Genomic DNA, 16803 nt, shown 5'->3' with positions numbered 1-16803 from the left:
TTTCTAGCTCTCCTTTCTATTACCAACTAAAGGTGAACTCCTATCAGGGAGCCCTATTTCCCATTCAATCCTGAAACTGTCATAGTACAGTGAGTTGTACTGTCCCTCACCCTCCCATTCATGTCTTCTGAACTTAATTCAGAAGCACCTCTAGTTATACAGATCAGCTTACATCACTGTCTTTAAGTCAGTTTTTTCTTTGCCTCTTTTTCCTCTAGAGGCCAGGAAACCTGGATGTGATATGGCTTTAGTTCTTCTGGAGTGACATAGTCTGGAGCATTGCCCATCAGGTCTCGTCCCCTGAAGGATTTAGGGAAAGCAATAACATCTCGGATACTTGGAGCATCAACAATGAGAGAGATCAGTCTGTCAAGTCCTAGAAGCACAAAACAAATTGGTGAACCACTTGAGTTATGGCCCTGTGTTACTTCCTCCAATTCAGAAAGATCAGAAAGATGTAGTAGATAATACTACTGAGCCTGAAGATGAAAGTGAAGCAAGGGGGCAAAAAAATAATCTAAAAATAAATCAATATTAACTAGTAGCAGAGAAACAGATTTGCCTGAAGACCAGAAATGCCTAGCAAAATAAAGCTTTTCAATATTACACAAAGTTCTGCAACACATCAAGTCCTACAAAAAAAAAAAAAAAAAAAAAAGCCTACAAAAAAAACCAGGCCTACAGAAAAAAACAGGCCTACAGAAAAAAACAGGCCTACAGAAAAAAACAGGCCTACAGAAAGGCAGCATGACAAAATGAGGGAAGCTAAATGGCAAGAAGACTGAGGGCTTTAGGGTTCTGCTTAACTGCTCAAAGATTTTGATCATCCAGTTCTGAAGGATTACAGCAACTAGGAGGAATTAAAGAAGAACAAGAGCCTCTGGGTAATTAGATGGAAAGAAATCACACTGGAAGGCCACAGGTTAAAATGCTGCCTTTGTTATTTGTAGGTTTTTGGGGAGGGGGTTGCTAGTTTTGGCGGTTTCTTTTGTTTTGGTTGATGTGCGGGTATTTTGTTTTTTTCCTTTTATAAAACCACAAAAAAAATCTGACACCACGTTAGTACGCAAAACAGATAAGGAAGAATGGAAGCAAGACTGATGGAGATGGCAAGACCGAGTCAATGAACCAGCTCATGGAAAACAAAGTATCATGGTGTCCCAGGCCTCTAGGCATGCAGTAGAGGAATGCTGCTCTGGCTGCACAGGAATGAGAATAAAGGTGACCTAATCTTAATGAATACACTGTAGAACAGCAGATAAGGATCACTCTTAGACACACCAACATATGATTTGGTCATTGCATAAGAACTAAATCACACTGATGCTGGGAAGGAACACCAAAACATTCTGCACATGGTGACGAGACCCATTTCCTTCTACAAAACAGCTACAGAGATGTAAGCACTGTGTAAGCCTACACAGTGTTACCATATTGGTGTACCAAACAGCAACACCAGGACAGCTATCTCTGTCAGAAGGAGACATGGGTTTTGCTAACCAGCATGAAACTTGTTCCTGAAATCTAACATGCCAGAAAATCACAAGACACCCGCATCTAGTAAGCTACAGAGCACTTACCTAAAGCAATTCCTCCATGAGGTGGAGCTCCAAGCTCCAAAGCCTCAAGCAGATGGGAAAGCACCTCAGAATCCTCCTGTAAAATTATGCAAGTGTCACTGGACAAGCAATGCTCTTCCTATCAGCAATGTAAGAGGAAGGTATGATGAAGTCATCCATCACTCAGGGCTAGGAGTTACATGTCTTTATCTGAGAAACACACAAGTGTTTCTTTCAGAATTTGAAATGGATATTTAATTAGCCCTTTAAAACTTCAGGAGAATGTCAGAGACATCTCTAGGTAGGTGTTACCTTCAACACTTTCTCCAGCACAAAACGCTGTTGCTCTGCACTATGAATTCTGATGGAACCACCTCCGATTTCATTGCCATTTAACACAAGGTCATAGTGCTGGCTACGGACCTGCAGAAAGACATGAACAAGCACCTTAGCAAGGCTGGGGCACAGCTGGATGTAACAGCGACCTGCATCCAGATGTCAAAGACATTGGGAACAAAGCCATGCCATACTACAACACTGCCCTCAAAAGTATCTTGCAGTTCAGCTACCAGTCTTATCCAACGCATGGACTGCTGCTGAGAGATACAGGAACAGTACAAATCCTTTTGCAAAGTTTATCAAAACACGAAGCAAAATGAGATGGGTCAGAATACAAGACTCCACCTTAAGCAACTGCTTCCCATAAATCCCTTTTATCAGGGGCACACATGGATATTTGCCACTTGGAATAATTTCAAAGTCATCTCTTCCAGACAGACACATACAATATGCAGTCAGTTCCATAAAACAACATCTCTTTTTCTTGCCTAGCTTTCCATAACACACAGCTGTAATTTAGTTACCTTTGTGGGATCAGAATAGAGGAGGCTGGTATCTGAAGGATGAGGGGCAGTGAAAGGGTGATGAGCAGATTCCAGTTCAGTGGGATTGTCTTCTTTTGAGAGGAAAAGGGGAAAATCCACCACCCACAGAAAGTGAAAAGCTGCAGGATCACGGAGTACCAGCCCAGCCGCCTCAAGGAGGTCAGCACTCTCCAACCGGAGGCTTCCTAATGCAGAGCACTGCAAAACAGAATGGAGCGAATGAGATGACGCAATCTACTGTGACTCAAGCACTGACCAGGGAAAGAGTGTTTCATAGAGAGATTCTATACCACAGACAGCATCAGCTGTCAATGCACTATTGCCTTGAACACTTTTGCCTTGTATCCTGAAATATACCACCTTCCTGCTGAGGCAGCATCAACTCCAGGGTTTGACAAAGACCAAGTAAGGAGCTAGAAAGTCCATTTTCTTCCAACTGTTCCACCTTCATAGAACTTGTCTAGACTAACCACAAGCTCCACACAACAAATGTGGATTAACTGAGGAAGCACTCATCTGCACTTTATAGACAGACAAATGAAGACATAGGAAGAATATGACAACATTTTGACAATCACGCAAAGCATAACACCTTGTCATAAACCAATGCCTGGAAAGCAGTATCTGCTGGCAAGAATACAGAGAAGAGTATGGACAGAATCTCCTATCACTGCTGCTAATAAACAGCTCTGCTTCACTTTGTCACCTGCCTATGGGAGATGAAATTACTTAGTTGACCATGTTTTCCAATCTCTATTTGATGCTTTAAAACTTAAGCTAAGGTGAGAGAAAAGAAGGCACTAATTTGTTCCTGTTTTATAATCCAGCTTTCATTACAGGTACAAGTTCTACCCACAATATGACTAACAGAAATAAAAGCAATAGGTACATTACATGCATTATTTGCTGTTGCTACAGCTCAGCTCCAAAAAAAACTAGAATTAGATTATTACCTATTTTAACACCAAGAAGAATTAAGACTAGATTTAGATAACATAATAGATTTAGACTAGAATTAGATAACAAATTCATCATCAGCAACAGTCAACTCACGTAGCCACCCAAGAAATGCTTCCTACCACTTGCTTTTCTTCACCAGCAGCCAGCAGCACCACATCATCCGCCTGCATGTTCAGTGCTTGGACAAGTTGTGACTGCTGCTTCTCACCAAGAAACCTTGTGAGCAGAGACTTCAAGCTTCCATCAGGCCTGCAGATAATTTCCACGATTTCCTAAAGAAAAATGAGTATGTTCAGTTCAGTGCTGCCCCCTCTTGTCTTGAAGAATCACACGCTCAGGCACTGACTGCTATTAAAAACTGCTCTTCTACTTTCCTCTGCCTTCAATTGCCCTTACACATACTTTGTCATTTACCATTTCCAATGCCTCACCAGTGTTTTGGTCTCACCTGGTTAAACTGGGATTTTGCAGACTCCTTTAGTGACTCCAAATTTTTATTTTTAAAGTATCTCTGGGGAAAGAGCAAGACAAGACACATTAAACATCAGAAAAGCCTATGGAAAACCTGACCAGGATTCAAATCTACTGTCTGAGCTGTTTCCAAACTTCCCAAGCTCTTTTGTTTTTAATACAAGTTCTTATGAGGGCTATGGAACAGGACAGGGCCCACAGCACTAGGCAGCAGCTGGGAATCTTCTCCAAGGGCTCCTTTCAGGAAGAGACCTCTCTAGGTTTTACATCTAGCTGCAGTTTTCTCTCCTGACTCACAAATCAGATACAGCTGCTCACGAGAGTCAGATCATGACAACTAATTGCCTCAACCAAACAAACAAGGTTATAGCATTACATTGTTGAAGGAGAAGGCATAGCTCAATTTGGAGTAACAACAGAGGACTTGGCTCATTCTCACACGTTAAGAAATACAGTGAGGACCTGTGTCAGGATCTTGACTTCTTCATCTACTCTAATGTTTAGAGGCTCAAGATTCCAGTTTTTTCAGCTCAAACACACACCCTAGTGCCCTCTCGTGGGAAGCCAGTAACTTGCACTTTGTACCAAAATTAAAAGAATCCCAAGAGAATCATGGTCAGAAAGTCCTATTCCCCAAATAATAGTCAGGGCTTAGTGGATTAATTTTTTCCATACTGTCCCAGCTTAAAATATAAACACAGCCAGAATTAAATCTGCTTCCCTTCCAAAATATATGGCTGTGTCAAATAATCATTTACACCTATTGTGAGCCTTGGATTTGGTCTGTGACATTCTCATTACACAAGATGAGCTGTGCCCACAAATGCAGCAAAAGCAAACATAAGGGCATGTAACAATCTGAACTTTCTCTCAGTAGTCCAGAACAGAGCTGCACCATATCTGGCTCAATTTCCATCTCTTGCCACAGAGCAAGATTTATTATTGAGATGCACATCAGAAGCAACCCTTGACAAAAGCAAGCTGAAGCCCTGGGAAGCTTCCCTGTCCTCAAGGGATCTTGCAGCTGTTATTTTCCTCCCCTTCCTAAGATGATATATTCTTCGTGTCAGCTGATCACCTCCATTCCAACACCTCTCAGACCAATCTGACATCAACTACAGCCAATCCCAAAGGATACCAAAACCCCAGTAATAGCAAGGAACATTTCCATATCAGTAAAGGAATTCAAATTGACATTTTATTTATTTCATATAAACCATAAGCAGTATGTAAATGCATCGCTTACCACTCCCTGAGGGATACAAATGGCTTTGACAGTGCCATGTGGGTAACTGAGTGCATTCTGTACAAACGGAATGTCCGATCTTTGTAGAAAATCACCGATATCCACTATCTAAGAAAGGAGAGAGCGCAGGAAAAAGCAGTTTGCTTCAGGAACATGAAACAAAAATCCAGTACCTATGTCAAAGCCTCCAACATCATTCCCTGGGATATAATTTCTTTTCTCAGAGAAATCAAATGGTTCACAGAAAGAAATTAACAAGGCCAAGCTGGAATAACCAATAGGAGGCTGAACACTGCAGGAACAGAAATACAAGGCAGGCAGAAAAAATCCAAGGCTGAGATGGTGACATCTTACCACAGAGAAGGGAGCTGCAGACTGAGAAAGAAACCCCCCAAATTAATTCCTGAGGAAAAATAAGATGCTTTCGTACTTTTCAGCACTGTTCTCTCAATATATTTGTCAATATTCTGATTTTATACTTTCATACTCTTATTTCATATAGAAAGTGTATACACACAACCACAGCTGGTTATCTTGAAAATACCTTCAGGTCATTAAAAGGGTGGAGAAGCCTGTCTCATGAAGCATGCTTACCAGGAGTATGCCATGGAGTACAGTAGGTAAAAGCATTTGATGAGTTACCTGTGAACTCCTTATGGGCTTCAGTTCCTAACACTACATTATCTTCAACATAACATTTTCTTAAAACATACATTTTCCACAGCCAACTAATCAAACCCTCTCTTCTCCAAGCGATTACCTGTACAAAGCAGCAACGATGAGATAAACACCTTGGGAAAAGTACAGCATTAAGAACCCCAAACAATCATGTATGTATGATCCAAACACAAAACTAACAGAAAGGAACAGATGCAAGTTTCCAGTGGGCAAACCCTCACCTTCATCCCAAAACGAGTGTCTGGTTTATCAGTCCCATAGTCAGCCAGTGCCTCCTCGTAAGTCATGGAAGGGAAAGGAGTTGAAATGGAGGCTCTTTCCTCAGGCCAGGAATACTGCAGGAGGCCTTCCACCAGTTTCTGGATCCCAGCTTTATCTACAAATGACATCTCTATATCTATCTTAAAACAGAAAACAAGAGGGTGGATTCCACATTAGCTAGATTTTGCCTTTCCACTGCTACTTGCAGAAGCTCTTGACTATGAAGCTAGCATAACAAGAACCAATATGCTACGTGAAATTATAGCATGACTGCATTAGGCTGGGGACATGCTATGGTCTCCCTACACCATGATGACTCAGGCAACATTCTCCTCGGACAACTGAATGAGGTAATGATGACAAGTACAGATGGAGAAGCCTTGAATGAACCAGGCTAACTCTGCCTGGGATCTCAAGGCTGAGGAATGAGATGCCTGACCCAGCAGGACAGGAAGAGATTGCATCATCAAGCACAATCACTGCTGCAACACAATTCCCACATCTGATCATCTAATGTACATGGGATCAGTCAGCCAAGGACAATAGCCATTCTGTACACAGCCCTTTGAAGCTAGTATGGGACATGTCTGTGAAGCATGCAGCAAGCAACACTGTATACACCTCCACCACCCCCCCCCACAAGAAGCACAAGAGCAAAGAGAAATTAAGCCTTCAGAAGGGAAAACAGCTTCAAGCTATTTGCTATTTGGATCGAGGAGGAAGGTGAAAGGCAGTGTGAGTTGGTTACCTGAGTGAATTCAGGCTGCCTGTCAGGCCGTGAACCTTCATCTCGGTAGCAGCGAGCAACCTGAAAGTACCTGCAATAGTACTTTTACTCAGGTAACAATTTAAGTACCCTGAATCAAATTGTGGCTATAGAATTGATCATAATGTAAAGAAGAAGGGAGTGGGGGCAGAGAGAGAACTCTGTTCCTCTGTTTTCTTTGCAGCAGAGGATCATAGCCCTGATTGTTCCCATCCCTTCAAAGGCATGAAATTCTGTGTGGAAGCAACTGTGCCAGCAGCTGTATCCATTTCCAGGCATATCTTCCAGAGGCATGTGGAGGCTGCCTCCCAGCAGGGACATACACAATCCCTTTTCCCAGGTTCCGCTCCAAACCTGGACTCCACTAACAACCATGCAAAATTCACCCATGTTCAGACCTGGCCTGCAGTTCACTGTGTGAACAATTGTCATCCTCTCCTTCAATTCTATTTGGAGAACAAGACAAATTAAAAGCTTTGTACTTGTGCACCCTGAAAGTATATGTTCCTTGTCTCAGTCATGCTCAGCTGCCCACTCATCTCAATTAGTTCTACAGGTTGCTCGTGGAGAGGCTTTTATCACACACTAGTTTTTCTGCTCTTCAGGCAGATTGTGCTTCAGATCAGGTTTCCATTTAAAACAACCCAGAAGGTTTCAACCTTCAAACAGGATACATTTCCTCTTACTGGGAGATCCTATTGCTGGGTGGGGAGGCAAAGAGCATGGTCTGCCTGGAAGATCTGAAGGAATAAAGGATTCCTCTTCAAAACACAAAACCCTTGGCTGTATGTTTTTGGGGAAGTATTTAAAACCTCAGACCAGAGCAAGCACACCCTAGATGTGACATGTGGAGAACAGGAATCCAAGAAACAATTACCTGTCCAGGCCTCCAACCATGAGGAGCTGCTTGAACTGCTGAGGACTCTGCGGTAGAGAGTAGAACTTGCCCGCTTCCCTTGAGGGTACAAGGAATTCTTTTGCTCCCTAGCATCAGAAAGAAAAGCTTACACAGTTCGGCAAACAAGTGGCCTCAATTCCTGACAGAGAGCACAGACCAAAAGCACAAGAGGAAAGGACCTATTTTCCCAATAATAAAATCTCACTTATGAGGAAATGGCTGTTTGTACATTACACTCAAATCTGTTAACCAGCTTAGTCCAAAATATCCCAAAGGAGGATTTTTCCATCTTTTATTCTGAGAGACTAATGCGTAACAATACACCATCCAAGGCAGGGGCTTAAATGCAAGAATTCCAAGTATTAGCTGCATCAACAATTCCTGGACCACAGTTCTCTGTGATTATTTTTTAAATGAAAGAACAGAATATAGACTCAGAAATTAAAATTGAGTAATGCCACTGCAGTAACCTACTCATTAAAAGAAAAATGCTGGGGAAACAGTGCTTAGAGGAAGATTTTTGGTTTTGCCAAATAATAATCTGCCTGTCCCAAGACAGGACTTTCATTCAACATGCGCTCTACAAGACAGATAATTTTGAACCTTCAAATGAATAAAGCAAGACCCATGGTATCACCTCTTCCTTTTCACACCCTCTACTTTTAAAAGGATCCATGTATTGTATCAGAAATTTGCAGAAGCTGTTACTTAGTGAGGAAACAGCAATGAAGGCTGAGGGGAAATTGACAATACTTCAACTGAACTGCCTATGGAATTGCAGGAGGATAAAAGGCTCTACTAACAGAATACATACCCCTGGAGTTCTTTTAAAGAGTGTTGGAGTTTCTACATCCACAAACCCTGAGGGATAAACACATGCTTCAGACACAGAATATGCAGAAATCAGGGAGAACTAGCATGACACAGACTAGGATAGAGTAGGGTCAGTCAGCAAAACAGGTAATCTAGCACACCATGTAGCCTCTCCAAAATGCACAGATTTCACTGCTTCCAAGAATAACTTGTGTAATAAAAGATTTAAAGGCTCTGAGTTACCCTGCTGGCCTGCCAGAATTGTTAATGACAGGACTCCATACAGACTGAAAAATTACTAGCTTTCTATTTCAAACCAGGCTTTGATTTTCCACAAAGCACTTCCTGATTTTAAGACAACCAGAAGCCCTACAAGAAACTCATCCCTTTGATATGCCTCAGGCTGGCTGACCAGAAGGGAAAACTATCTGCAAAAGGCCTTTTCTCACTGGATATAGCTCATTTGAAATAACTGGTCTGTAACACAGGGTAAGATTTCAACATACTTGTTCTTCAGGTCTGACAACATCTCTAAAGACCACACTACAAGTAGACATATCCTTCCTCCTTATTAAGTAGGACCAGCTGGAATAGCAACCTGATTGGCAATCTCTCTCAGCAATACGAAAAAGAGGCTGGGAGACCCAAAATGTTGTTTGCTACCAGTTGTTCTTCAAGCACTTTCCTTACCATGGAGGTTACATAGATATTCCCGCATCTTCATCACAATGCGTGATCTCAGCCTCAGGTTATACTGTAACTGGAAGCTACGCAAGTCCAAGTAGCGATACTGCATCCGTAAGGCCTCTGATTTCTGAGGATGAGTTAATTAGGATTAAGAGACAAAATTTAAACTACACCTCAAATGAATCTGCTCTTGAAGCTACAGAACAAAAGGCGTAAGGAAGAAAACAATGCTGCTCCATTACCAGAGCCCACCAACCTACAAATATGAAACTAAGAGTGTTTCCATGCATGACAATTACTAAAAAAGACATAATCTGAAAAAAAAATTAAAAAAGTAAAACAAATAAAGAAAAAATACATTTACTGAGACAAAAGCTGCTTCAGTAAAGTTGAATACACTTGAGAATTTCAGCCCTCCTTATTCTTAGTCCACTGCAACAGCATGTAGCACCTCCTTACAACTTTTAATCAGAGGAGTGGTATCATGCACAGATCTAAAGGAACAACTAAATGGTGAAACATCCTTGTTACAGACAGGAAAACTAAAGTAGTGCAGATGATGGGAATTGCCCAGGACCCACAGCTGGAAGGAACAGGACCCTGTTCTTCCAATTCCAACACCTGTGCATCAGCTATGGTTTCAATGGCAAAGTTAACAGAGATGCCACCCCTTCACCATGAAGCCTGTACTAAAACTAAACTCTTGTAAGACTCTACTTACAAAGAAAGTCTGCCAGACTACCTACTTTTTAGGTTGGATGTAAGAAGGAAGTTTTTTCCTGTTAGGGTGGTGAGGCACTGGAACAGGTTGCCCAGGGAGGTTGTGAATGCTCCATCCCTGGCAGTGTTCAAGGCCAGGCTGGACGAGGCCTTGGGTGATATGATTTAGCGTAAGGTGTCCCTGCCCACGGCAGGGGGGTTGGAACTTGATGATCTTAAGGTCCTTTCCAACCCTAACGAATTCTATGATTCTACTTGTCCAGGCAAGACTAAGCACCCTTGCCTTAAAACACAGCAGTGCACTGGCAGGTTCTGTTTCACACTCAAAAAAGCTAGCATAGTCTGATTTCTTTTACCCTCCCTTTATCATCCATTCTTACAGTGACATCTGAACAACCTATGCACTGGAATCATTCAAGCCTTGTTTTCTGCTTAACTTTAATTAGAAACGCATCCTCACAGCTAACAAGAAGAACGCCTGTTTTAAATACTGTTCTTCCCCCAACGCAGAGCTGGGAGAATCAGATGCAGCTCACAGGTTTTGCCATCATGCTGGGCAAATTTCCGATTTACTGAAAAGCCACTACTTTGGAGAAAAGCAAACAAACAAACAAACAAACAAAAAACAACAAAGAAACAAATATGGACACCTTGATGAAATCCTTGATTTCAAAAGGCAGCTTCTTGCAGGAGTTTAGGATCTCTGCAGTCTCTGCCTTCACTTCAATATCCCCTGTTGGCATTTTCTGGAGCAAAAAGACAAACAAAAAAAATTAGGCTCAAAACTTAAGGAAATCAGTTGGACAAAGGTGTTTCACAGATGGGGTAGGGGGGAGACGGCAGGGACACCAAAATACCCATGTGATGTGATTATCCTCCCTGCCTTCTAATACAGTGTTAACTCAGAGAACTTCTCTCAAGGAGAGATTCCTCCTAGATTTCCCAACTGTTGAGAAAAACGTAAGTTGCCTCACCAAAGACAGCATGCTCTTTCCCAGTAGCATACTGATCTCTACAAGAAATATATTTACTTCACCTTCTTCTTGAAGGACCTTCTGCTTCAGGGAAACCATGCAGTATATATTTTAGAACAGATTAGCAGCATCACCATCAGACCTTAATACAAGTCCAAAAAGATAACTTGTAAGTAACTTCTGGTTCTGAATACCAGTTCTCAGAACTAGTCTTCTTTTTCTTAGATCCCATGGGAGAACAGCCAGCCTCCCTCACTCAGCACTGTGCCACATCAAAGTTCTCCTGATCCTACAGAACTCTGTTTACCACAGGAAAGTATATACAACCTTCCAATAAAATGATAAACGGTTAAAAGAAATAAAAGCATTGTTTGAAGCCTGCATTCTTTATGCACATCTGTAAGTGGTCAGAGCAAAAAAAGAAGTTATGGTCATAAATCGAGGTTCTCTTTTTAAGCCTGCCAGTGAGAGGATACATACAATCCCGACAGATTAATCTACAGCTGATTACAGTGAGAGCTGAGGAATGCATAATATTTTAAAAAGTATTTAACCTCTGTTTCCTGCACAATGAAAAAAGCAAAATCTATTCTGAGTGAAAAACAGATCACTGCATGCTGCGGAATTTGTGATGACAACACTTTCAAGAAAAAAGAAATTCTCAACCACACTTTGAAAGCCTGAAGAAGCTAGCCATTATTCTTCCAAAGGGCTGGAACAGAATTTAATTTTTCGGTATCTGTAGTGTGCTTTGAAATTCTTCTAAGTTACATGTCATAGCAGTTCTCTCACCTCACATTATCTGAGGACAGGCTGTCACACACCCAGAAACTATGGCAAAGCTACGACACAAAACCCACCATAATTCTGTTGTCCAGTGCTCTTTTCCCTAAGGAATAAAACCCCAGTGTTCCCAGCATCCTCACCGGATTCTCCTGCCCTGGGGGTCGAGGTGACACAATTCCAGTCACTCGAACAACAGACTCCACCGGGGCATTAGACAAAAGATTTTTCACATGGGAATGTGCCTGCAAGAAGATGACAATGTCTCACAGAAATTCAAACAGGACAAATACACCATGTTCAAGAGCCTCTTTTCTTAACAGCCCATTTGATTTCAGGATCACTCCTCATAAGCCAGAGGAGAGCACTGATGTTTTCATTACTATCTCAGATCAGGGCTCTTATAACACTTAAACCTACTTGTGACTCAGAGCACTCAGTCTGACAAAGTGCTTCATTCTGTACTCTGTGTCTGCTGTACCCACGCTGTCAAAGGAAAAGTAAAAATAAGAGAGGCACTCATATTTTGGTAGCACTTACCTCATCTTGTGGAATGATGACCTGGATCAGTCCCTGGAAATCCCTCAAAACCAGAAACAGGCTTTGTCTGATCCATGAAAAACACAACAGGAAAAACAGTTTTTTCTGAGAATGCAGCAGTCTTCTGCTTTTTAAGCCAAAGCACATAGCAACTAGCTACTTTCTGTAGCTCTTGACTAACCTCAAAGCACTTCCAAGCAATGTACATGCAGATACTTTTTCCACACCTGAATCTAAACTGAATAATTTATTTCAGATTTTGCCAGCCACAAACATGTGCAAATAACCAGGAGAGGCAGGATTTTAACTTGAACGTAAATCCATGTACAGCAGGAATTCTGAACATGTGTGATTTCCTCCTAGGAAACATCACATTTAGCCGAGCAATAAAACTAAAGTTCACATGGATACAAAACCTCCAAAAAATCTCCAACTACAAAATAAGAACACTAGTCCCATTAAAAGTTTCACAAGAACAATCCACAGTCCTAGATCCAGAATTATAAAACTTGACCTCTTCAGCTGCAGCAGAGACAACCACCACTGTACTTCATCCATCAAGAAGCTGTCAAATCGAACATGCTTTGCCCATCTTTAAAAGCAAGACTGCAACAATTGCACTGCAATAATCCTGCTTCCTGAAACTCCATGTTGTATGCAGACATGCTTTTCACCCAATATTTACAGAACATTCAACTTCAGTGGGAGTGATTATATCATGCCACCTATAGCAAACTACTGGAACTAACATTTCACCAGCTGCTCTTCTTAAAAGCTTCATTACCTTAATATTTCCTTAAGCAAAACTTGCATTCTTTAAATATGCATGATTAGATGCTGTAGTTGAAGAGACAAACATCACTTGCTTAAAATTTAAGGATGTTACATAAAAGACATTATTTGCTCACAGCTGTTAGAATTGCTATAAATATGCTATTATTTGTTTTTTCTCCTATACAACAAGGGTAATAATATTTAACTGCTTTAAAGTGCTGTAATGAGGATCAATAAAGATTTGTATAAAGCTCTGAAATCTTAAATACTGATCTGGCACAGTTCTCAACTGGTTTACTCACTTCAGAAGCAACTACAGCAGGACATGAAAAGACAGGACTTCAGTCACTTCAGCCAATAAGCCAGCATCATCAGGGGCCCAATTTAAACACCTCTATGCCAATGTACATCGCATGGGGAACAAGCAAGAGGAGTAAGAAGTGTGCATACACCTGAAGGGTTACAATCTCACTGGCATCATGGAGACGGAGTGTTGGAATTGAAGGATATAGGCCCTGCAGGAAAAGCAAGCTGCGGAGACGAGGAAGGAGAAACAGCAATGACTGCCAGTGACAGCAAATGCTCAGCTGGAGTGCACAGAGCTCTGTCTGGTGATGGATGAGAAGCCAACTGAGAGCTTATCAGTCAGGATTAAAGGGAGGCCAGGGACGGGACACTACAGTGTTTGCTACAGGCCACCCAACCAGGAAGACAAAGTGGATGAGGTCCTCTATAGTCAGACAGGTGTCACCTCATGTTCACCAGCCCTGGTTCTCATGGGGGACTTCAACCACACCCGTATCCCTTGAAGGGACAACGCAGCAGGGCACAATCAACCCAGGAGGTTTCTGGAACACCTTGACAATACCTTCCTTCTCCAAGCGATGGAAGGAACCAACAAGGAGAGTTGACAATGCTGGACCTTATCCTCACCAAGAGGGAGGGGCTGATGGGGAATGTGAAGCTTGAGGGGACTACGAAATGGTGGAGTTTGAGATTCTTAGGATGGCGAGGAGGGCACATAGCAAGCTCATTACCCTGGACTTCAGGAGGGCAGACTTCAGCCTCCTGAGGGATCTGCTTGGAGGAGTACCACAGGATAAAGCCCTGGAGGGAAAAGGGGTCTAGGAAAGCTGGTTAATATTCAGGGATCACCTCCTTCAAGTGCAGAAGTGATGCAACCCAACAAAGAAGATGCCAGGCAAGACCACCAGGAGGCCTATGTGGATGAAATTGCTCCTGAATCAACCCCAGGGAGAAAAAAAAAAAAAAAGGAGGCTTACAGAGGGTGGAAGCAAGAACGGGTAACCTGGGCAGAATATAGTCAGAGCAGCCAGGGATTAGCTTAGGAAAGCTAAAGCCATGACACAATTGAATCTGGCCAAGGACATTAAGGGCAACAAGTAAAACTTCTACAGGTACACCTGGGGATAAAAGGAAGACAAGGGAAAACATGGGTCCTCTCCAGAAGAAAACAAGTGACCTTCCCAGGGGTGCTGGTTGACAAGAAGCTCAACATGAGCCAGCAGTGTGTGCTCACAGCCAGGAAACCAACCATGTTTTGGGCTGTATCAAAAGGACTGTGACCAGCAGGTCGAGGGAGGGGATTCTGCCCCTATACTTTGCTCTCATAAGACCTCACCTGCAGTACTCTATCTAGCTCTGGAGTCCCCAGTACAGGAAAGATATGGACCTGCTGGAGAGGGTCCAGAGGAGGGCCAAAAAACAATCAGAGGGATGGTACACTCGCTATGAAGACAGGCTGAGAGTTGGTCTTGTTCAGGCTGGAGAACAGAAGGCTCAGGGGAGACTTTGTAACAGCCTTTCAGTACCTAAAGGGGGTATACAGAAAACTGGAGAAGGGCTTTTTACAAGCACACGTAGTGACACAACAAGGGGGAATGACTTTAAGATGAAAAAGGGGGTATTTAGATGAGACATTAGGAAGAATTTATTCACTATGGGAGCAGGGAGACACTGGAACAGGTTGCCCAGAGAAGCTGTTGATGCTCCATTCCTGGCAGTGTTCAAGGCCACGCTGGACAGGGCTTTGAGCAATATGGTCTAGTGGAAGGTGTTCCTGTCCATGGCAGGGGTGTTTGAACTAGACGCTATTTAAGGTTATTTCCAACCAAACCATTTCATGATTCTACAGCCTGAAGCATAGAAAGAAGTGTTTGAATCCAGGCCTACATCAGATACTGAATCTGGAAAACAAGCATCTCCATTTTCACCTTCATTTGCATTTACCTTTGATACTGAATCCATCCATACAGTGTGACCTCTTGTCCCACATGAGCAGAACGCAGCTCTCCACAAGTATTTGTCCGAGTGACAAAACTATTGAAGTCTTGAATAAAAATAATAAAACCTTTTGTGGCTTTTGGAGACAAGCAAGACAAAGCAGTGATAGTTTTGCTCCCCAATCCAAATACAGTTTAGATGTACACAAATTATTTTATATATCCCAAACAGGACTACTATAAGGCATGAGGACATATGATACGAAATTATTCTAATCAAGTTTTTAAAAGGAATTAATTTATATGTCTCAATCAAACTTTCACAAAGAAATCTGAACAGTCTTGCTGCAAACTGTTGCCCTAAATATTTCAGGGGCAAAAAAAAAGGAAAGCTGCAAATCAGTCCTGAGACATACTGACAATTCCGTATTCAAATCTAGAAAATACAACAGACAAGCCAAGACAGAAACATACATACACCAACCATGTGGGAGCAAGCTAAAGTTTCCTGCCTGCAACTACTGGTAAAAGGCCTGAACCATTACTACAGAAGCCTTTCCACAGACCTGTGTGCCTGACATCACAACTTAGAAAACCAAGCACACCATTTACAAAATGTTCAAGAAATTCAGCTCACAAAGAAAAATTTGAAAGAAACTATTCCCTAAACATATATGTAACTATGTGAACTGATCTTCCTTGCTACATCACAGGCTTTACAGTTAAAAGATTAAAGTAAAGGGCAGAAAGGTTTGGTTTCCAACTATTTCATTAGGGTCTTCCACTACCCCTGTTTACAGATAGTGTGCTATGTAAGAAAGAGGGTCAAAAAATAAAGTAAATGCTCAAAGAAAAAAACATGGTCTTGGTATACTTTAAATCACAATTCATTAAGAGAAAACAAAGGTTAAATAAAAACATGATTTAGAAATTACGCTTAAAAACCGAGCCAAGGAAGACAATTTGTCGTAAGTATGCCCTTAACTGTGCGTGCAGACTACCCTGACCTGGATCCCAGGGACAAAGCGATAACTAAAGCCCAGAGACGCCGGTGGAAATAAAACGCTTCTGTCTCACCTGGAGCTACCGACGCTGAGGCAGAGGCCGAGGCCGCTCTGAGGAGAGCCCGCCCGTAGCCCGCCCGGGTAAGCCCTCGGGCCAGCTCGGGCAGCACCCACGACAGTGCCATCCTACAGCTGCACCTGAACCATAGACAAAAGGGGACAGTCACAAACCTGCGAGTCGTTACGAATACAGACACAGAAGGAAAAGCTCCAGCCCACCAGCTTCAACCTCTCCCTCCCAGGGGAGCCCTGCGCCGGGACGCCACCTCCCGGGAAGGAGGCTGGGGCACCAGCGGGGAACAAAGACCCTCCAGCCAGGGCCAGGCGGGGCCCAGCTGCAGCAGGCAGGTCACCTCATGGTAAGGCCTGCTACCGCCAGCTCACCAGGAATGCCCTTCTCGCCCTCAGGCCCAGCAGCATCGAAGAAGACTGGGTCCTTCTCCACTTCCGGCCGCCACAAATATGGCGACCTAGCACGCCGC

At 42.6% G+C, this 16803-nt stretch overlaps 1 protein-coding gene across 2 annotated transcripts; it reads right to left on the bottom strand.

Moving 5' to 3' along the window:
• DARS2 (aspartyl-tRNA synthetase 2, mitochondrial) lies at positions 1-16640 on the bottom strand. 2 transcript variants are annotated; one of them, XM_062602250.1, is made up of 17 exons: positions 16335-16624; positions 15265-15364; positions 12241-12307; positions 11844-11945; positions 10594-10689; positions 9227-9350; positions 8538-8584; positions 7703-7809; positions 6808-6877; positions 6020-6199; positions 5121-5228; positions 3852-3914; positions 3523-3675; positions 2423-2641; positions 1872-1982; positions 1581-1656; positions 1-376 (listed from the first exon to the last, which is right to left on the bottom strand). In XM_062602250.1, the coding sequence occupies exons 1-17, from the start codon at positions 16444-16446 to the stop codon at positions 183-185; spliced, it is 1929 nt and encodes a 642-aa protein (XP_062458234.1). In that variant the 5' UTR covers positions 16447-16624; the 3' UTR covers positions 1-182. The 2 variants fall into 2 exon arrangements, with proteins under 2 accessions (XP_062458234.1, XP_062458235.1); XM_062602251.1 differs by lacking the exons at positions 1-376; positions 1581-1656; positions 1872-1982 and having other exon boundaries at positions 2481-2641; positions 3497-3675; positions 16335-16640.
• Between the last annotated feature and the right edge of the window lie 163 nt (positions 16641-16803).

Source organism: Pezoporus occidentalis, unplaced genomic scaffold (assembly GCF_034315485.1).
Source record: "Pezoporus occidentalis ecotype Australia unplaced genomic scaffold, CSIRO_AGI_Poc_V1 ctg76, whole genome shotgun sequence".
Classification (NCBI taxonomy): domain Eukaryota; kingdom Metazoa; phylum Chordata; class Aves; order Psittaciformes; family Psittacidae; genus Pezoporus; species Pezoporus occidentalis.
Note: the sequence above shows the minus strand (reverse complement) of the source record. Positions and strands in the feature narration are given on the sequence as shown.